Here is a 20,646-nt window from a genome sequence, read left to right as displayed (position 1 = left end):
GTCCAAAGCTCCTGCGTTCCTGTGACAAGACTCATAACAAGCCAGCTTTTGTCTGGAGTCCTGAGAGAACCTGCAGAAACTACTGTCCTGCACAAAGATGTTCGGCGCCTGGTGGTTCTATTGCCGGTGGAGGAACAGGTATAAAACTGAAAGGCAGTTCGCAGGTATTGATTCTGCGATCTCTCCATCGATTCCATGGAAAGATCGAGTGGGAGGTGTTCTGGCGAACTGCTAGGTAGCCACTCCGCTCTGCTGGATCTCTCTGTGGCTTCTCTGCTTGTTAGTGATGAGAACCAGGTGGACTCAATCTCCTAGCAATCAGAGAGTGCAGGTACTGACCTGTCATTCCTGTTTGAAGAAGTGCCACAGCACGAGAAGCAAATAGTGCTGGTACCACATGGAAATTGAGAACTGTGCGAAAGTTTTCTACAAACAGTGAAGGACAGCCGGTAAGCCTCACAATGCTGCTGTTCATTTCTTGAATCTCAGTGGAGCAGCATATGGATTCTGATTGATTGTTGATAGTTTTATAATATTATTGAAATCAAGCGTGTAAAAGGAAAAAAATACACTTGGTGTTTATTGGGTGAAGTAGAAAGTGAAAAAAAAGATGAGACAAAAAAAAAAAAGAAAATGTTGATAAATATGCTAATTTGTTTATTGGTGTGGAATTTTACTATAAAATATTTGCAATTTATTGTATTTTGGGATTAACTGGTTAAAGGGGTTGAAATCTGTTTGATTATTTCACAATGTATTTGTCTTGTTAATTTCAAAATGTAATGGATGTATTTCTGTTTCTTTTGAGGTTTTTCACCTATGTGGCTGGAAGGCTAAAACACTATGGTGACCATCATACAAAATAAAGATGGATCAGCTAAATTGAAGGCTCTTTGAGTGAAATCCAGTTAAGTTTCATAGTGGAGACTATCCCTTTCAAGTGGGGAATCGCACAGTAAATCAAACCTGACAAAATTTGACACCTTTATTGTTCTAACAATATACTGTTCTTTATATGTTGATACAATATACTATCATATTATTACAATATATATATTCATCACATCATTCACGTACTAATGTACTAATGTGATAATATATTGTACAAACATGAAATTATATTGTTAGAACAATAAATCTTTCAGGTTATAACATGATGCCTTTTATCGTTGGAACAAAATATGTTTACTGTATAACATGATGATGTCATGACAGATAAATGGTGTCTCATCTACAGGAACAGATTAAGTTGTTTTTTATCATTGGATTAAGCCTTGGAAAGGTTTTGCTGGTATTGACCAGTTTTGATGGTGTTGTTGTGATCATACGTACACTAAGAAGGAACTCTAACAACACCACCTGAACTGCATTCAGTCCCGCAAAATACTGTGAGACTTTCACTAAAATATCCGGACCCCATACAGGGTTGAGCCAAAGACAAAATTGACCTAAAATTACCCCAGATTAATCTGGAACAGATGCCCGAGCCACCTCAGCTGAAACCTTCCGATGTGGAGGAGCAGCGGCTCTACTCCAAGTTCCTCCCGGATGGCCGAGATCCTCACCCTATCTCTAAGGGAGTGCCCGGCCAACCTGTGGAGGAAGCTCATTTCAGCCGCTTATTTCCGGGATCTCGTTCTGTCAGTCATGACCCAAAGTTCATTTGAATAGGTGAAGATAGGGGCGTGACCCACCAGGAAATTGACAGTTTTGCTTTTCGGCTCAGCGCTCTCTTAACCACAACGGACCGGTGTGTAGCATCCGCACCACTGCGGCGGCCGCACCGATCCCTCTGTTGATGTCTCTCTCTCCATTCTCCCCTCACTTGTGAACAAGACCCCGAGATACCCCTGGGTGCCCTTTGCACCCTTTGTCAAAAGGATTTTCACATATAGGGTAAATAATCTGGTCTCTTACCAGGTTCTGAAATTGCTTTCACCTAACCACCAGCAGACAAACCACACACCAACAGATTCCACCTAGTTTATATATCAAATAAAGGGTAGGCCAAAGTGGGAAAGTTTGTGGAGAACTAAGTACACCTAAAAAAACAAGATGCATATAAAATACATGAACCTCTAGAATTTAAAGGAAATGTTCATTGTTTTCTACTTATGTCTTCTACGTTAGAGGCTGTTGGAGAAGTTTGGAACAGAGCATGCTCAGAAGAAGCCTGAGCAGCCTCTGGTTATCAGATACCATGATGAGAGGGCACTGCGATTACTGGACATCCGTGTGAGGGTTTATGTTCAAATTGTTAATTTCAAGTTAAAAAAGTTTGCACACCTTGTTTTATATACAAGATTTTATGTTTCCAGACCAAATAAATCAATTATCAGGTCCTATAATAATTCACTCTACTTGCTGTGTGTTCATCTACATACATGTGACCCATGCAGATGGTTGATGGTTTTAATCCAGCTGAGGTAGAGTCGTCCATGATGAGGAGTTGTCCAGTCTGGAAGCTCATTCAGTCTGCAACTAAACAGGGAAACGTCGACCCCTGCTGGAAGGCATTGCAACAACAGCTGCAGCACTACTGCACAGATGGTCAGAAACTGAGCTCACCATACCTGTTGCTGTTTATTATTAAATACAAATAAAGCTCTGTTCATTGTATTTCCTACATGTTTAACTTTCTGTCTAAATACTAAATCATACTGCATTGGTTTTTAACGTAATAATATCACATAGAGAGTGTGTCCTGGCCCGAGGTGGAGCGCCTGTTTCACCAGAGCGTGTTTGAGGCTATGACACTGACCACAGTGGATCAGCAGGGTGTTTTACTCAATGATGGAGAATTAGAGCCATCACAGCAGCAGACACAAAGAGTTATCCCCTGGGACAATCCTTTATTATATGCCAAACAGAAGCTTCAAACCTTGCAGACTAAAGGTATGTAAACATTTAAAATCAGCCACAGAGACGCACAACTTCACCTACATACCTCATAGTGTAATTTATCTATAGGTCCAACATTTCTGACTGAAGATCCTGCTAACACAGAGGTACTGTTTGCATCTTTTTTCTGCTGCCATATCATTTTTGTATGTTTTATTTTAAATCAAAGGAGAAAGAGTAATTTAAAGGTTCCTTGTGATTTACTTCCCATATTTGTTTCTTTCCCCAGCACCTCAGTGGGAACACCTGTAGCCAACTGGATTTATCTGAAATCCAGAATTGTAGACAAAGATCTCTGTTCGACTGGCACTACACAGAACATCACAATGCATCTGTTTTTCCACAGGTGATTCTTTAATAACAAGAAGACAGAACATAAATGAAAATAGAATCCAAACGGCTTTGGTCCCTTTAGGTTGTAGAAAACCTACTTTTTACTTTGTGCATTATCTTGATTTTTCCCTACAGAGGAAGTCATTTAGAGCTTGGCACATCTAGTCACTGAACATTTTCCCCATTATTTTATGCAAAACAGCTCAAGCTCAGATTGAATGAAGTGCATATGTAAACGGCAGTTATTACGTCTTGTCACAGATACAGATTAAGGTCTTGACTTTGACTAGGCCATTCCAACACATGAATATGCATTGATTTAAACTATTCCGTTGTAGCTCTGGCTGTATGTTTAGTGTTTTTGTCCTATTGGAAGGTAAACCACAGCCCCAGTGTCACTGTTTTCCAAGCTCCATCCATCTTCCTATCAACTTTAACTGCGTTCCTGGTCCCTGCTGAAGAGAGCATCACCACAGCATGATCTTGCATGACTGATGGTGTGTTCAGGGTGATTTGAAGTCTTAGTTTTCCACTTTACAGTGTTTTCCATGTAGACCAGAAAGTTCAGTGTTGATCTCATCTTCCACATGTTTGCTTTTTCTCCTCCTTTTATTCTTTGTGAGAAACTGCAAACAGGCGTTCTTATGAATTATGGAGTGTCTGTCTGGCTCACCTCCTTAGCTGTGGATCTCTACAGCTCCTCCAGAGTTGCCATGAGCTTCTTGGCTGCCTCTTTGATTTATGGTCATGCTTGTACACACAAACGTGGCTTACAAAGTTTATTTTGATTCTGTTCTGACTTTATTTACTGATTATGTGATATATGGTTCAGCTGAATTTAATTTAGGGTCATCACAATAAAGGGGGCTGTTTTGCATCGGTCAGTCGCATAAAGTCCCACTAGACTGCATTGAGGTTTGTGGTTGTAACATGATAAAATGTAAAAAAGTATTGTGGGTATGAAGACTTCTGCAAGGCAACATATGCCAGCTTGAGTTTGTACAGCAGGATAATTGCACATGTTCTCGTAAAGGTCTGTTCTGCTCTGGTAATCTGCTTAATATGTTTTCATTTAAATATTGTATAATAGGAAAAACAATTTGCTCTTCTTTAGGTTTTAAAAATAGCATCAGAGGAATATTGTTGCTTGGACATCTTTAAAGGAAGTTATGAAAACATCTCATATGTTTTCTGCCACAATCCCATGAATCCTCAGCGCCAGTCAAAAAAGTACTGGGATGTGGCCCTCCATACCGATGTCAGGTTCAGGTCAGTATTTCCTCCCTCACTGTGAGGTGCTCACCTGTGGCATCACCAATAACAATGGTTTTATTGGAGAAGCTCACAATGATGGTTTAATGTCAGTAATGTGTTCTCAAGATCAGTTGTTGACGATTTAACAATAAAACGATCTCTACAGATGTAATCCAGACAATCATGTTAAGATCAGTGATCTTGGAAAAGTGTGGAGTTTGATTTAACACAAATTTGGATTTAAATTATATAATTTGTTTTTTAAATCACAGTTTGAATTTTGTCCAACCCATTAATTGTTTTGGTTTTTGAGTTGCTGATAAAAAAAATTAACAGATATGTCCACTCATTCAAAGTAAAAAAAGAGCCATTTAGTGCTTTTCTTTTACCTCCAGACCCTTTCAGACGATGGATTTAAAACTGGACCAGTGGTTGTTAAACTAGGTCTGGTTTAGAGGTCAAATGAAAATATTTTCATTGTTTCACTCTCTGTGGAGTTGGAGGTAAATCCTTGTGGTCAAATTGCCAGAAACAAAATTGGAATATTGAGCCTGCATAAGTGTTGAATTTGAAAATAAAAAACTGTAGCAGCAATACCAGATGAAGCTGACATCCCATCCAGATCTGCAAGTAAATATGTTTTCATTGATGTCTCCCCTAGAAAATATCTGGAGCATGTGGCTGATAAAACTTCAAACTGGACAAAAGAGACAGAGTTAAAGAGGGAGGAAAGTCAGATCAGAAACCAGAGCCCTGCTGAGACTCTGAAAGGTACTGTGCTGGGTTCAGAACAGTCATTGTTGAATGAATAAATGACCTGTATTATGTACAGTTAAAATTAGCATCCAGTTTTCAATTTGCCATCTTGGTGCTGTGTTCAGTTTTCAGGGTTTGGTGTAATGGTTGTCATGTAGAGGATTGAAACTCAGTTGAACATCAAATCTCAGCTTTAAAAGTCATCGAATTATTTCACGTTTCTGTTCTGTTCATCTCCTACATGCCACCCTGAGTGGCCAAACATTCAAGTCAGATTTTATTATTTACATTTCCAAAGTAAGTTCAGACTATTGGTTTTAAAATCTGTACAGAAATATATCTAATATTTCTGCACACCTTGTTTTACCACCAGTAAATACATGAAGCAAAGCCTGAAGCCAGGTTGGGCTCTAAAGAAAGACGCAGGTGGACATTAATGCAACAACAACTCGTACAAACCGATTGCTACTGACACTTAGTGCAAGGATGAAACTATAATGTAATATAATCATTTCAGTTTGCTTTATTTATTGATTTAAATTATGTTTATTATAATTCAGTGTATTTCATATTTATTGTAACATATTTGCTGAATTGTATCCTGAATTGTACAGGCCAACACTTTTGTTCATATTGCAGAGAAAATATTTTGTATAATATTGTAATTGAAGAACCTAAAGATTGCACATTTTCCTTGGAAAAACTAACAAAACAGACAAGAAATGTTCAGATAAATTCATTTTAACATCCTGGTCTCTAGTCAGTTATTTTTTCATTTATTGTTTTTAAGTGTAAATAACACTTAATACTTTTTCAATTATTAAAAAGTATAGTACAAAAAACTCATACTCACTTCCTGTTTAAGCTTTTCTATTAAAATGTAATGGAAAAACTCCAGCAGGAAGTGAGTCTGGTAGCTAAACAGCTAACGTAACAAAGTAACGTTGATCGCGTGCCGTTCCTTGACCAAATTACTTGAAATGAATGAAGAGGGACAGCAAAGGTTTTTCCTGGATCTGTCTGTAAAGCACCGCAGCTCTCCTCTGTTTTAGTTTCTTTTTTTCTGTGTGCTCTCTTAGTGTCAGAGATGACACCATGACCTCAGTATAAATACTGTATAAAAACCAGGTTTTATTCCTTGTTTAGACGAAAATCCTGAATGCTCCATAGTGGAGGAAGAAGCTCTGGAACCAGTCATCAGGAAAGATTCGCTCAAAGTCAGTTCCCTCGAAGTCACAACACTGAACACTCACATGGGCCAGTCAAGCATTCAATTACAGTAGAATGGAATTACCCAGAGCCTGTAGTACAGCGCCAGTTCATCATTGCCAGGATATCTTTTCATTATGTGACTTTAATGCCCCACAGTCAAGGTCTCACTATCAGCTTTAATAATTAAATCCTAGCTTAACGTAAAAGGATGTCAATTTCTGCAGAGAAATGCAGAAAGGGTAGCTGGCGCTCTGCTATGTTGTGTGAATGGAGAATTACTGCTGGATAATACTGGGCAGTTCAAAAGTATTCGTACTTTTCTACATTTTTGTAATTCTTTCATGTTTAAACTACAAACTCTGTATTTTATTTGGATTTCAAGTTAAAAGATAAGCATCCCCACAGCATGATGCTGCCATTACCATGTTTCACTGGTGGGATGGTGTGTAACTTTGCACCTCCAGGTGACAAATTTGCACACTCACATACCTACTCAACACAAACACACTTACTGCTACACACACGTTCTCACACACACATCCATCCACCCACTCACCGAAGCAACCAACCAACCCATACACATGTAACCCAAATGTTTGAAGGTCATAAACACACAGGTTTCTATTCCATCAAGGTGGCCTGTCTGCTTTGAAGCCAGATGCTGCCTTGATTTAATAAAGTCAATTAGGGTACCGTCTCCAGATATCCTGTTTATATAGATCAAAGCTGCCTCGGTACATGTAGGGAATCCATTTCCCTATAGTATGCCTGAAATACCAAGACAGAACCTGTAGGAAAAGAAACAGAACCTTTTATGGCTGTCTTTCAATTTGCTGTTTAATACTTAGGTGACGCCAGAAGGTAATTGGTTGTACTGGATTTCTTTAAAGGTATCAGAGTAAAGGGGGTTGAATGCAGATATTGCCCAACCTATCATGTTTTTATTTAAAAACATTTTAAAGCCATATATAATTTCCCTTTGGCATGAAAAATTTGCACTGCTCTGTGTTGGTCTTTCTTTTAAAATCCCAGTGAACTACATTGTAGGTCGACACAACGTGAAATTGTTCAACAGGTAAAGGCACTGTAGTTGAAACTTATTAGGAGGCTCATTTAGAAATAAAAGAAAGCATAAGAATGCTTTAATCTGCATCTTTATCAGTTAGATGCTTCCTGGATTCTGTATTGAAATGTCTTCGGATTTTAGAAAAAGTTTAATTTTCAAGGAATATTGTGTGAAAATGTAAAACCATCTCTTCCACTGACATGGCAGTCTTTAAATAATTTATTTTCCTGCTATAAATGGAACAGAACCTTGATTTCACATTCCCAAGCATAAGCACTGCTTCATTATTTCCCTGTTTTGATCTTCATGCTATGGTGTGTGTTTCGTTATAGGCCTGGAAATTAGAGCAGGAGCGGCTGAAGAAAGAGGAGACGACCAAAAAATCAAAGGAGAATATGCCAAAAGGCAACCAGCAGAAAGAGGAGGTGCAGGTGTCTGACATGAAAGAGAAAGCTTTGTCTGGTGACAAGAGGAGCAGATCAGATAAAGGAGGTGACTCAACCAAGACCCCCACAGTTCCTGATGTCACCACAGCACCTCCTGAGGATGAAAGCAGGAACCTTCCTCTGACAGAGGAACCTGACAATGTGAAGAAACACACAGAAAACTAGAAATAAAATAGGTTTTAGATGAGAGAATAAACAGACAGGTGTTCTGTCCTTCCCCAGCTGCTAAGTAGGTGTTGATATTTGGTTATTTTTTTGTTGCCGTAGAGATTAATCGGCTACATCATGGACGGACAGCTGATCCATGCGTCAGGATGTGTCCAGGAAATCTACCCCTTAGATGGAGGACATATTACTGTGGAGAATGTGAGCTTTGTTGAAGGTACAGATCATTCAAACCAACAACCGTAAAATCTGCACACATATCTATACATGCGAGCAAACTAAAGCTGATGCCTTTTTAAAGAACAACCGAACCAACAGTTTCTAACACATTGCTTGTGAAGTTGCAAATATTGAAGCTAAATTGCTGTGTTGTATTTGGAGAAGCTTTCCGTTTGCTTTCCTCGGACGTCTCTTGAAATAAATGTTGATGTTCCTACTCCAGGTTCTACCCTGATAAAAGTAGCGGTGAAGAAGGATGGACATCGTTTCCACACACACATCAACCAGGTTGTGTATGATCATCCGAAACCTCTCACTGATCCACAAGACAAGAAAAACATGGACCTCAAGGAGGGATGGAAAGGTAACCAAAGCTTGTCAGTGTCTCGTCAATTTAAGCTGCAATCAGAGGTTTACATAAACTCAATATCTTCATTAATCTTATTACAATTTTTAGGTCTTAAGTGATTTATTGAATGATTATACAACTAGCAGCTTTTCAAGAGTTGGGAGAACAAGTTTGAATTTATTGTGGATTTTCTGTATTCAGCTCAGGTTCAAAACTATACATACATGCTATAATATGAACCTATAGCCCCACTGATATTTGGATAAATGTCTCTTAGCTAGTTGCAGTAAGACCACATATGTTTTCTAGCAACCAGCAAGCTTCTGGCATAATTCTGGCCCAATATTTGACCAGTCTGCTTGGTAGGATTTGTAGAGTTCATTTAAACTCGTTGTTTTTCAGCAACAGTCCAGACTTTACAGCATAGTTTAGACATTTTTAATTGGGTTTTAGTCAGGACTTTAGGAAAATCCCTCCAGTAGTTTAATGTTTCAACCATCTGACCCAAACTGTCAGCTTGAGATGTAAGGAAATCAGAATGATCAGGAACCACCAGAGTTACAGTGAAACTGCTACAATACCAGGGTCACCGTCAACTCTGAAGCTGTTTTACATCACCACGAAGTGAGAAGGTGCCAAGCACTAATACGTTCTCCATAATGGGCACCATCACGCATGAATTTAATCTGAACAAGATTGTTTGGATTAGTTCAGTTGTGTCTTTCGAACCTTGAGAACGCTGTACCAACTGTGAAGAATGGTGGTGGGCACGGTGGTATGTCTCTATAACCGCTGCATGTAAACGTCTGACCAGACATACATATGAATGTCCTACAATTAAATGTCTTTGGGGTTCTATCCTTGCTAAAATGTATTTATCTACTGAATAAAACCCTATTTTTGTGCCTGTCTGTCCCTTTTAGAGCCAGAAGCAATGCTGATGAAAGCAGTAAAGCAGGGCTCCTTCTCAGCAGTGCTTAGCAATCAAATCCACCTCTCATACAGTTTCTACGGTCCAACAGGAGAATGCAAAGGTTTATTACACACTATAAAGTATAGATTAACAATATCTGTGGTTTGTGTTGTAAGCAGGCGAAGTGTTCATATTGGGTGCTCTAAATATTCATTACGGTTGGACTACAATCATTTTTAACAGGACAGGAAATCAAATCAATTTCGTGTTTTGGGTCGTTTAGTGAGTTCTGAGAAGGCAAAAGAAGAAGTCCCACAGGTCTCCACCCAGGAACCCATCCCTTTCTCCTCTTCCAACTTGGACTCCAAGAGACAAATCCAGTCCAGTCAGGTCAGACTCCTTGTCCTGGATTAAACACAGACATTTCTATACACAGACAATTTCAACTCTTAGATGTTTTGTTGAGTTACATTAATCAAATTGCTGATGTGTTTTAAGGGGTGTAAAGGCCAGTCAGCTCAGCCGTCACATCCTTTCAACAGTCTCAGCCTTTCTGTTCCTAACGGCCTGCTGCTGCAGTTTCTGCATGACGATACACAAGGTCAGTGAGAGCTGGAGGAAAACCAGCTCCATCTGCTTTGGAAGAAAACCTTTTTGTTGAGTTATAAATGCGGTACCTTGCAAAAGTGTTCATACCCCTTGATGTTTTTCCATGTTGTGTCACATTAGAACCACAAACTCTGTAGAGCATCATTATGAAAAGAAAAAGATTCATGGTTTTAAAATGGGTTTCCAATAAAATTCTGAAAAGTATGACATGCATTTGGGTTCATCCCCTTTTACTTTGACACTCTTAAATAAAATCCAGTGCAAATAACAGCTTTTAAAAGTTGCCTGATTATCAAATAAGAGTCCATGCATGCTCCGCAAGGATCAAACCAGACAGATCAAGCATAAAGATGTTGAGAAATTTAAATCATTATGTGGCTGTAAAACAATATTCCAATCTTTGAACATCTTACAAATCTTTACAATTCATCACCTTTTTTTTAATGTTTTTTTGTGGCACTAGTGGCCTTTATTTTTCTCAGTAAGCTGACAGGAAAGGGGTGGAGAGAGGGAGAAGACATGCAACAAAGGCTCTCCTGGGCCGGGAGACAGCTGCATCGAGGACTGAAGTCTGTGAATATGGGTCGAGCACAAGTGCTTATTCAATTCAATTCAATTCAAAAATACTTTATTAATCCCAAAGGGAAATTAAATGTTGTTATAGCTCATATTATGAAGGTTTCCTCAAAGAGCCGTTGTAGATGCTGATGGCTGTGGGCAGGAAGGATCTCCTGTAGCGCTCCGTCTTACAGCAGATCTGAAGAAGCCTCTGACTGAAGACACTCTGTTGTTGTAGGACAGTCTCATGAAGAGGATGCTCAGGGTTCTCCATAATGTTCTTCGTTTTATGAAGAATCCATCTTTCCACAATGATCTCCAGAGGTTCCAGAGGAGTCCCCAGAACAGAGCCAGCCTTTTTTATCAGCTTGTTGAGCTTTATGGGCCTCAAAAATATGATGAGTTCTTTATGCATAAAAAATGCAAAGAATTTTGTGAATCTTTATTTTTATCTGCTTAACGATAAACTAAACATGCTGTCTTTGAGTAAAATAAATAATGTAGTGTTTTCTAGGGAAGGGATCTGTAAAACATAAGGGTTTTGTAGGTTTGCCTTCTTAAAAGAAAGGCATCCAGTTTTCACGTTTTTTTTGCACGGTCAACTGATATTTGTTTTCTTGGCCTTGAAAATGAAATGTCTGTTTTCAGCAACAAGAACAGAATTTGGGTCACTCTTTATTTAAAAATGCTTTCTACATATAGCCAAGTTTAATAAATCAATTAAATGCAGATTTAGTACTCAGGTCTGTCTTAAATAAAAGCCCCTGGTCTTTTGTTTGTGGTCTTATTTACTATGGAATTAAAAAAGGAAAAAGAATGATTATTAAACAATGTGTACTTTGTGTTGTAGGCCTACTTAATATTTTTGACAACAGATTTCAATTCGTTAGTAAAAACGTTGCTCAGACGGGTCACAACTATTAGTCAGACACTCCACAAATCTGGCACCTGAAGGATGAAGGATGCGATCCTGAGGTGTTTGGGTTTTAATCTTCTGTTGTATTTTGACCATTTCTTTGACTTTAAAACCCTTCTGTTAGTTTATGAATGACTGAATGGCTTAGCACCAAAATACATGAAAGATTTGTTGGCGTCGTATCAACCTTCCAGACCACTCAGGTCTTCTGGTTCAAGTCCACTCTGCATCCCCAAAATAGGAACCAAACATGGAGAAGCGGCATTCAGTTCTTATGCTCCACTAATCTGGAACAAAATTCTAGATAACAGCATAAAATTAAACTATGAGCTCAAACATTTTGGTTTCTTGCTTTCTTAAGTTTATTTCTCTGTGCTATTATTGTAGGTGTTTTCATATTAGTTCATCCTTTTGTGACAGATTGCCCATTTAAAGCTACAAGCCATGTAGGAGACATAGCAACATGTGGAGGAAGGTCCTTTGGTCAAACACAGCTAGATTTGAACTCTTTTAGTTTACATGAAAACGAACACTGCAGATCACCTTGAAAACCTGATCCTGACCATGACACAGTGGAGGCAGTATTATGCTTTGGGACTGCTTTTCTTCAGCAGGGACAGAGAAGCTGGTCAGAGGTGATGCAAAGATGTTTGGAACTAAATACAGGACATGTCATCAATGCTTTCCTTTGCCAAATTAGGGTACTTACCCTGGAATTGTTTCTGTGTGCAGGAATGTCACCACAGGAAAACATTTTGGTGAAGCAAAGCTTTGCTCACCATGGTAACAGACCTGGGCAGCATCTTCACGATACATCCCTTTCTAAGGAGCTGTATCGCATCATTACCAGCCAGGGAGCCGTGATTCGTTACATGAGAGACGGATCCACAGAGGTATACACACAGTGATGCTGCCAGTCATGGGTCATGGGGCGACCTGAAGCACAGACATGCATAGCTTTCCACTGATGGGACTTATCTAGGTGTTAGTCTCTTTTAGTCGCATCCGGATCTTGAATTTAATCTCTTTTAATACTTGGTCATCCACTGAGGTGTTGTGAGATCACATGACTTTGATTGTGGGTGGTGGGTTTAGATCACATTCACCTATTTAAAATAACAAAAGTCCAAGATAAGGTTTCACCTTTTCCTCATAATAAACCACTCCTTACCTGTCCTTAGACCCTACAAAAACATACCCCCACACCCCCAGATAGATACTTTAGTAATCCCCAAAAAAGACAATCAAATTGAAAGTCCAGGAAACTATAGTGTTACAATAGCAACAAGATCATTATCATCATTGCTAAAAGAATAATACTAACACATAAAATATGAATTGTAGGTGGTAAAGTCTGAGCTGCAGCTTTTCTGGTTTACACAGAAACATGTCCAAGAACCTTTGTATGTAGATAAATCCTAATTTACTTTTGTTCATGTCTTAGGTGGTGTTCGCAGATGGGTCTGTCAGTTACAGCCCAGATTCAGGTCCAGTGGGGGTGCCTGATGTTGATTCTGATGGCGAGAAGAAAGGTTTGGCTTCTCCTGCCAGGGGAAGGTTTAGCATCACTTTCAATTGAATCATTGTCAAAAGTACTTGTTATATGTTGTGTTTGTTCACAGATCAGACCTCAGAGAAGGAAGCTGAGGCTCAGAGAAGACTCTGGCAGACGACCAGTTCATCTGGAGGTCGTATTTGCACCATCGGAGCAAAACACAGAGAACTACCCATCCCCTCCATTGGTACCTTCAAGGCTACAGACCCCATCACCCATCAGGCAAGATATTAGTTACCATAGTTACCAAACTGCTTTTTTACAGTGACCATTGCAGCTATAAATATTGTTTTCTGTGGTATTCACGAAATAACTAACTTTTTCCTCAAAAACTGCCCTAATTCTTCAAGGCATAGATTCATTAAGCTGTGGGAAGCCTTACTCAGATATTCTGGTCCATATTGACATGATAGTAGGGCTGCACAATATTAGAAAATCTTGTGACAGAATCAGAATCAGAAAAGCTTTATTGCCAAGTACGTTTTTGGACATACAAGGAATTTGTTTTGGCGTGATAATATTAGTAATTACTGCGATGACGATATCAGTTGCGAAATCTGCCTATTGTCTTTTTCTTCTCTTTTTCATCTGTGCATCCATCACTCTGTGACCTTTAGCATTTTGGGTGATGTAATTTGTGTCCTGTATGAGGATCTGCTGCTGTGAGACTCTGTCTAACTGGCTAAATATTACATTAGCATGTAAAATGCAAACTTACGGTACTTGAAATATACAGGCCCTTCTCAAAATATTAGCATATTGTGATAAAGTTCATTATTTTCCATAATGTAATGATGAAAATTTAACATTTATATATTTTAGATTCATTGCATACTAACTGAAATATTTCAGGTCCTTTATTGTCTTAATACGGATGATTTTGGCATACAGCTCATGAAAACCCAAAATTCCTATCTCACAAAATTAGCATATCATTAAAAGGGTCTCTAAACGAGCTATGAACCTAATCATCTGAATCAACGAGTTAACTCTAAACACCTGCAAAAGATTCCTGAGGCCTTTAAAACTCCCAGCCTGGTTCATCACTCAAAACCCCAATCATGGGTAAGACTGCCGACCTGACTGCTGTCCAGAAGGCCACTATTGACACCCTCAAGCAAGAGGGTAAGACACACAAAGAAATTTCTGAACGAATAGGCTGTTCCCAGAGTGCTGTATTAAGGCACCTCAGTGGGAAGTCTGTGGGAAGGAAAAAGTGTGGCAGAAAACACTGCACAACGAGAAGAGGTGACCGGACCCTGAGGAAGATTGTGGAGAAGGGCCGATTCCAGACCTTGGGGGACCTGCGGAAGCAGTGGACTGAGTCTGGAGTAGAAACATCCAGAGCCACCGTGCACAGGCGTGTGCAGGAAATGGGCTACAGGTGCCGCATTCCCCAGGTCAAGCCACTTTTGAACCAGAAACAGCGGCAGAAGCGCCTGACCTGGGCTACAGAGAAGCAGCACTGGATTGTTACTTAGTGGTCCAAAGTACTTTTTCGGATGAAAGCAAATTCTGCATGTCATTCAGAAATCAAGGTGCCAGAGTCTGGAGGAAGACTGGGGAGAAGGAAATGCCAAAATGCCAGAAGTCCAGTGTCAAGTACCCACAGTCAGTGATGGTCTGGGGTGCCGTGTCAGCTGCTGGTGTTGGTCCACTGTGTTTTATCAAGGGCAGGGTCAATGCAGCTAGCTATCAGGAGATTTTGGAGCACTTCATGCTTCCATCTGCTGAAAAGCTTTATGGAGATGAAGATTTCATTTTTCAGCACAACCTGGCACCTGCTCACAGTGCCAAAACCACTGGTAAATGGTTTACTGACCATGGTATCACTGTGCTCAATTGGCCTGCCAACTCTCCTGACCTGAACCCCATAGAGAATCTGTGGGATATTGTGAAGAGAACGTTGAGAGACTCAAGACCCAACACTCTGGATGAGCTAAAGGCCGCTATCGAAGCATCCTGGGCCTCCATAAGACCTCAGCAGTGCCACAGGCTGATTGCCTCCATGCCACGCCGCATTGAAGCAGTCATTTCTGCCAAAGGATTCCCGACCAAGTATTGAGTGCATAACTGTACATGATTATTTGAAGGTTGACGTTTTTTGTATTAAAAACACTTTTCTTTTATTGGTCGGATGAAATATGCTAATTTTGTGAGATAGGAATTTTGGGTTTTCATGAGCTGTATGCCAAAATCATCCGTATTAAGACAATAAAACACCTGAAATATTTCAGTTAGTGTGCAATGAATCTAAAATATATGAATGTTAAATTTTCATCATGACATTATGAAAAATAATGAACTTTATCACAATATGCTAATATTTTGAGAAGGACCTGTATTAGCCAACAATAATTGCACTTTAAGCGGGCGGCCCTTGGCGATATGAATATTGCACATACTGATGCAGCTATGATGATATGCTCATGATAGATTTTGCAGCTCAACACGATAGCATCACGCAGTTGCTGCAAATGTCTCTGCTGCGCATCCATGATGCATCTCTTCACTTCTAACACATCCCAAATGTGCTATATTGGAGAGAGATCTGGTGACTGCGGAGCCATTGAAGGACAGAGTGCACTTTGTCATGTTCAAGAAACCAGTCTGAGATTGTTAGAACGTTGTGGCTTTGTTGCATTATCCTGCTGGAAGTAGCCGTGAAAATATGGGTACACTGAGGGCATGAAGTAATGGACATGGCCAGCAACAGTACTCAGGGAGGCTGTGGTATTTAAATGATGCTTATTTGGTACTCAAAAGGTCTAGAGTGTGCCAAGAAAATCTGCCTGTTCTCCTCTGATCTATGACACACAATTGCTGCTCCCTTGATATTTCCTGTTTTTCAGACCACTCTCTATAAACCTGAGAGATGGTTGTGTGAAAACTCCAGTAGATGAGCAGCTTCTGAAATACTTCACCAGTATGGCACCAACTCCGTGCCCCTATCCCTTCAGAGTCACTTAAATCCAAGTTTGTCCTCATTCTGAGGCTCGGCTTGAATTCCAGCAAGTTGCCTTCATCACATCTAGATGCCTAATATCATGGTTGCTGTCATGTGATTGGCCAATTCTCTAATTGCGTGAGTATGCAATTGAATAGGCGTACCTAATAAAGTGGCCAGTGAGTGTATAAAGTGATCAGTCAGTTTCTTGTCATTCTTACTTCACAAAACACCCTTAAAACCTTCAGAAGACCTGAAACGTGGTCATCTGGACCATTTTACGATGACAATAAAGTCTAGCTGCTTAGGGATAAAATATAAAAAGTGAATGATTCCAGACTTTTACACGTCTGAACTTACACGCTAGTACACCTGTCAACCCAGTCATAAATCTAACAAATGATGTCATACACTGAGCTTTGTATTGATTTAAATCTGCTTGGTACGCATGCTGTTGTTAGGTGATGCTGAGCCGGGAAGATCTGGTGGTCATGGTCCAAAACCCAGATGGATCTCTTATTGTAGAGCATGCAGATGGAACAAGGACTACCAGCTTCCTTCTAGTCACACCACCTAATGGTAACGTTCACCCTCTGGTGCCCACATCTAACCATCTGACACTGCCCACGCACAGCAATTTGTTCAAGCTCATCCATCAGCAACCAAACTGTACCCAGAGTCTGCTATGATGTCAGAAACATGGCGGTCTCTGTTACTTTTCCAGGAGAGGCGCCTGATTGCATGAGCAAATCAAAGGAAAATGGACATATTAAAGATGCTTGTGATAAGGGAAAGGAGATGAGCAGAAGGTCAGCATGCCACAAATTAAATGAAAGGATTTTGGATAAAATGGATCAGCTTGAGTTTCCTCAGGATGCTGTGAGTGAGAAAGGTAAGCGTGAAGGAGGAGAATCGACCACAGAGCGGGTAGTGTTGGTGGAGAAGGAGGGCTGTGCATCAGTGGTGATGTACCCTGACCGTCACGCAGCTCATGTGCTTTTAGCCGATGGAACCATCATCACTGGGAACAGCCAAGCTGAGTATGAGGTGTGGCTCGCTGTAAACATCCTATTTATGAGCAGATTCTTTCAGTAATTATGGCGTGTTTTAATCAAACTACTGTCAGCCACAGAAACTATTGATGTGACCATCTGATAGCATCAAAGTCAAAATATTTGCATGCAGTGAAATATAAATGGGTTATTTTAATTATTCTGCACAAATACAGTCATTTCCAGATGTGTGCGTGCTTTTGTGTTATAGGTGTTCCCACCTGGAGCAGGTTTTTTGCACATCCGAAGTGATGGAAAATGCGTGTACTCCTCTGACCTTGAGCCAAAAGGTTGCTCCTCCACTAGCCAACCAGGAGTCTACACCATGAGTCACACAGACATTGTGGCCTGTGATGTTACAGACAGCAGCGGAAACCACTTCCAGGTCTGTTCCAGGGATTTATAAATGAGTTATCAGCGTCATCAGGGAAATTTGACATCCTGATTATCATGTTGTCCAAATCCAGATAAAACCCCATCTCTGAAAAAAAGAAATTGGAAAATATTTACAACTTTTCCCTTTCATTTGTGTACATCATAGTAATATTTAGTGCCATGTCAGAAAGCAAAAAAATATGTCAAAAAGCTTCAAAGAAAAAAATGAACAAAGCCAGCCGGAAACGCAACTGAAAGCTGCCAAACAGTGATGACGTTAGGTTTAACACAGTGATTTGTACAGTGAGGAGGAAGCCAGTAGAAATATTTACGTAATCAGGTCATTGACTCAGGTGTGACGATAAGTCGCCTGGAGATTTTCTGCAGTATGGAAGTTTTGTAAAGAGCCTATGGATGCTATTTTTGGGATTTTTATGAATAATAAATAGATTGGCATATCTTTGAAATACATTGCGGGCTCAGATGTATTTATATTTCCTATGTTCATGATTTCTAGGTCCTCTGGCCTCAAAATATGACAGTTACATTTCAAAAAGAACAAACCAGACAACAAATCAATGATCTGTTATACCAATCCGTTTAGATTATATCAATCTGTGTTGCAGGTGATGGAAGATGGCCAAATTTCAGTGTTAAATGCTAGTCCCATTCCAGACCAACTTACACAGGAGGAAGACAAGGAGTCTGACGGACCAATGGGCACGCTTCATGTAAAACACAAAGATCTTTGTCCCAGGTAGCCTTTCACTTACCCTGCATGTTTGGCTCCTTTTAAGTGTTTTAAAGATTTGTAGGTGATTAACTGGTAAAATAATGATCGGTCTGCAGGATAAGAATTGAAGGTACTATATTTGCAAAGCTGGAGCACGCTTGTAAAGCAAGGATGTTTCTAAAGGGAACACATCATGCTTTTAAATCCTTCCTTTTCACCCTTAAATCATACAGTTGTGGTCTATATAAGGTGGAACTGGAAAGCTTTGGTCTGAAGTCCTTGTTATTGTATCTCCACAGACTCCTCTTTTACCCCTGTTCTGAGGTGCGTCTGAGAGCAGCTCGTTTTTAATGGTCTTTAAATGCTATTGAGTAACTCCACACCCAGCCTCCCTTCGTGTTAAAGAGCGCTGCACTTTAAACCATTCGGCCATTTTTGTAGTTTGATATTTTTTTTTTAAAGTATCTAGCGCCGCAGAAAGAAGACAAAAATGGCAAAAACAATGCAAAACGTTTTATGTAATAATAATATTCTAAACATGGTATATGGGTCTGTCATCTGAAGAACTTGTCCTTGAAGTGGGGGAAATGGGAATTTCTCCACTGATGTGGGAACACTTCCATGAAAACTTTGCAAAGGTTCTGATGCTGGGGGACGGTGTAATGAATTATGGGGGTTGATATACGCAACAGCTGAACCAAACCTATCCTCTTTCAGCGTAGGCATATTTGAGCTTGGATTACAGAATCGCAGCGAGAAATAAACATGGTGGATACGCAAAGTTGATCACCCAGAAGTCTGTTCCACAGCAAATACTGCGACGTAAACTAAACGGACTGAAAAATATGACCAAACAGAATATAAAGATATCTCCGCAACACCTGGAGAGACTAAATTCAACTTTTCTGCACTCCTACAGACTCCAAGTACACAACAGATAAAGAATTTTGCATGATATGTCCCCTTTAAGTGAAACTTTGAATATATATATAAATTGTTTTTCATGTTTTTTTCTGTTAGGCTTTTTCTGGTGCATGAAGATAGTTCAGGCACTGAACTTCTGAACGCTGTTACTGTAGAGGAACTGCTCTATGAGGCATACTCTGACCCCACCATCGCACTAATGAAGGAACCTCTACCAGGCAAACAAGGTGCACATTTAAGAATATAACATTTTCTGACTGTTCAAATCCTTCACCACCTTGTCTGCATTTCAACCTTTGCCTATAGCCGTCAGATGTGGATTATAAATCCTTTCCAGATACAAGGAGCTGATATTAGCTTCCTCCATGAGGTGGCTGCGCTCAGCCTTAGAGATAGGGTGACGCCCCCCCGTCAGCACGGCTCGTAGAAAAAGAAATCAACTGAGATGGTGTGACCATCTGACCAGGATGCCTCCTGGGTGCCTCCCTTTGGAGGTTTTCTGGGCTTTCCTCTCTGGAAGGACATTCCAGGGTAGATTTATAATTCACTGATGGGAGGGATTGTATATCCCTACTGGCCTGGAAACACACTGGGTCCCTGAGAATGAGCTAAAGTGTTGCTGGGGAGAGTGGTGTCTGGGTTTCCCTCCTAGAGCTGTGACCTCCATCAACCAATGCTAGATGAGCAGCATACGATGGATGGATGGATGGATGGATGATTTGATGGATGGATGGATGATTTGATGGATGGATGGATGGATGATTTGATGGTGGATGGATGGATGATTTGATGGATGGATGGATGGATGATTTGATGGATGGATGGATGGATGATTTGATGGTGGATGGATGGATGATTTGATGGATGGATGGATGGATGATTTGATGGATGGATGGATGGATGATTTGATGGATGGATGGATGATTTGATGGATGGATGGATGGATGATTTGATGGATGGATGGATGATTTGATGGATGGATGGATGATTTGATGGATGGTTGGATGGATGGATGATTTGATGGATGGATGGATGATTTGATGGATGGATGGATGATTTGATGGATGGATGGATGGATGGATGATTTGATGGATGGATGGATGGATGATTTGATGGATGGATGGATGATTTGATGGATGGATGGATGATTTGATGGATGGATGATTTGATGGATGGATGGATGATTTGATGGATGGATGGATGGATGGATGGATGATTTGATGGATGGATGGATGGATGATTTGATGGATGGATGGATGATTTGATGGATGGATGGATGATTTGATGGATGGATGGATGGATGATTTGATGGATGGATGGATGATTTGATGGATGGATGGATGGATGGATGATTTGATGGATG

At 40.1% G+C, this 20,646-nt stretch overlaps 1 protein-coding gene across 1 annotated transcript in view; it reads left to right on the top strand.

Moving 5' to 3' along the window:
- Nucleotides 1-20,646, top strand: part of spag17 (sperm associated antigen 17) — a 42,719-nt gene that overhangs the window by 7,960 nt on the left and 14,113 nt on the right. Inside the window, exons 13-34 of the mRNA XM_047385228.1 lie at nucleotides 2,131-2,235; nucleotides 2,400-2,550; nucleotides 2,695-2,895; nucleotides 2,971-3,008; nucleotides 3,131-3,247; nucleotides 4,349-4,503; nucleotides 5,150-5,259; nucleotides 6,391-6,461; nucleotides 7,855-8,109; nucleotides 8,236-8,350; nucleotides 8,576-8,716; nucleotides 9,625-9,735; nucleotides 9,898-10,004; nucleotides 10,113-10,215; nucleotides 12,430-12,590; nucleotides 13,142-13,229; nucleotides 13,320-13,474; nucleotides 16,661-16,778; nucleotides 16,924-17,246; nucleotides 17,463-17,636; nucleotides 18,253-18,383; nucleotides 19,380-19,510. Of these exons, the coding sequence (XP_047241184.1) occupies nucleotides 2,131-2,235; nucleotides 2,400-2,550; nucleotides 2,695-2,895; nucleotides 2,971-3,008; nucleotides 3,131-3,247; nucleotides 4,349-4,503; nucleotides 5,150-5,259; nucleotides 6,391-6,461; nucleotides 7,855-8,109; nucleotides 8,236-8,350; nucleotides 8,576-8,716; nucleotides 9,625-9,735; nucleotides 9,898-10,004; nucleotides 10,113-10,215; nucleotides 12,430-12,590; nucleotides 13,142-13,229; nucleotides 13,320-13,474; nucleotides 16,661-16,778; nucleotides 16,924-17,246; nucleotides 17,463-17,636; nucleotides 18,253-18,383; nucleotides 19,380-19,510 (3,061 nt within the window). The remainder of the gene's footprint in view (nucleotides 1-2,130; nucleotides 2,236-2,399; nucleotides 2,551-2,694; nucleotides 2,896-2,970; nucleotides 3,009-3,130; nucleotides 3,248-4,348; nucleotides 4,504-5,149; nucleotides 5,260-6,390; nucleotides 6,462-7,854; nucleotides 8,110-8,235; nucleotides 8,351-8,575; nucleotides 8,717-9,624; nucleotides 9,736-9,897; nucleotides 10,005-10,112; nucleotides 10,216-12,429; nucleotides 12,591-13,141; nucleotides 13,230-13,319; nucleotides 13,475-16,660; nucleotides 16,779-16,923; nucleotides 17,247-17,462; nucleotides 17,637-18,252; nucleotides 18,384-19,379; nucleotides 19,511-20,646) is intronic.

The sequence above is a fragment of the Girardinichthys multiradiatus genome, chromosome 14 (genome assembly GCF_021462225.1).
Source record: "Girardinichthys multiradiatus isolate DD_20200921_A chromosome 14, DD_fGirMul_XY1, whole genome shotgun sequence".
NCBI classification, from domain to species: Eukaryota; Metazoa; Chordata; class Actinopteri; order Cyprinodontiformes; family Goodeidae; genus Girardinichthys; species Girardinichthys multiradiatus.
Note: the sequence above shows the minus strand (reverse complement) of the source record. Positions and strands in the feature narration are given on the sequence as shown.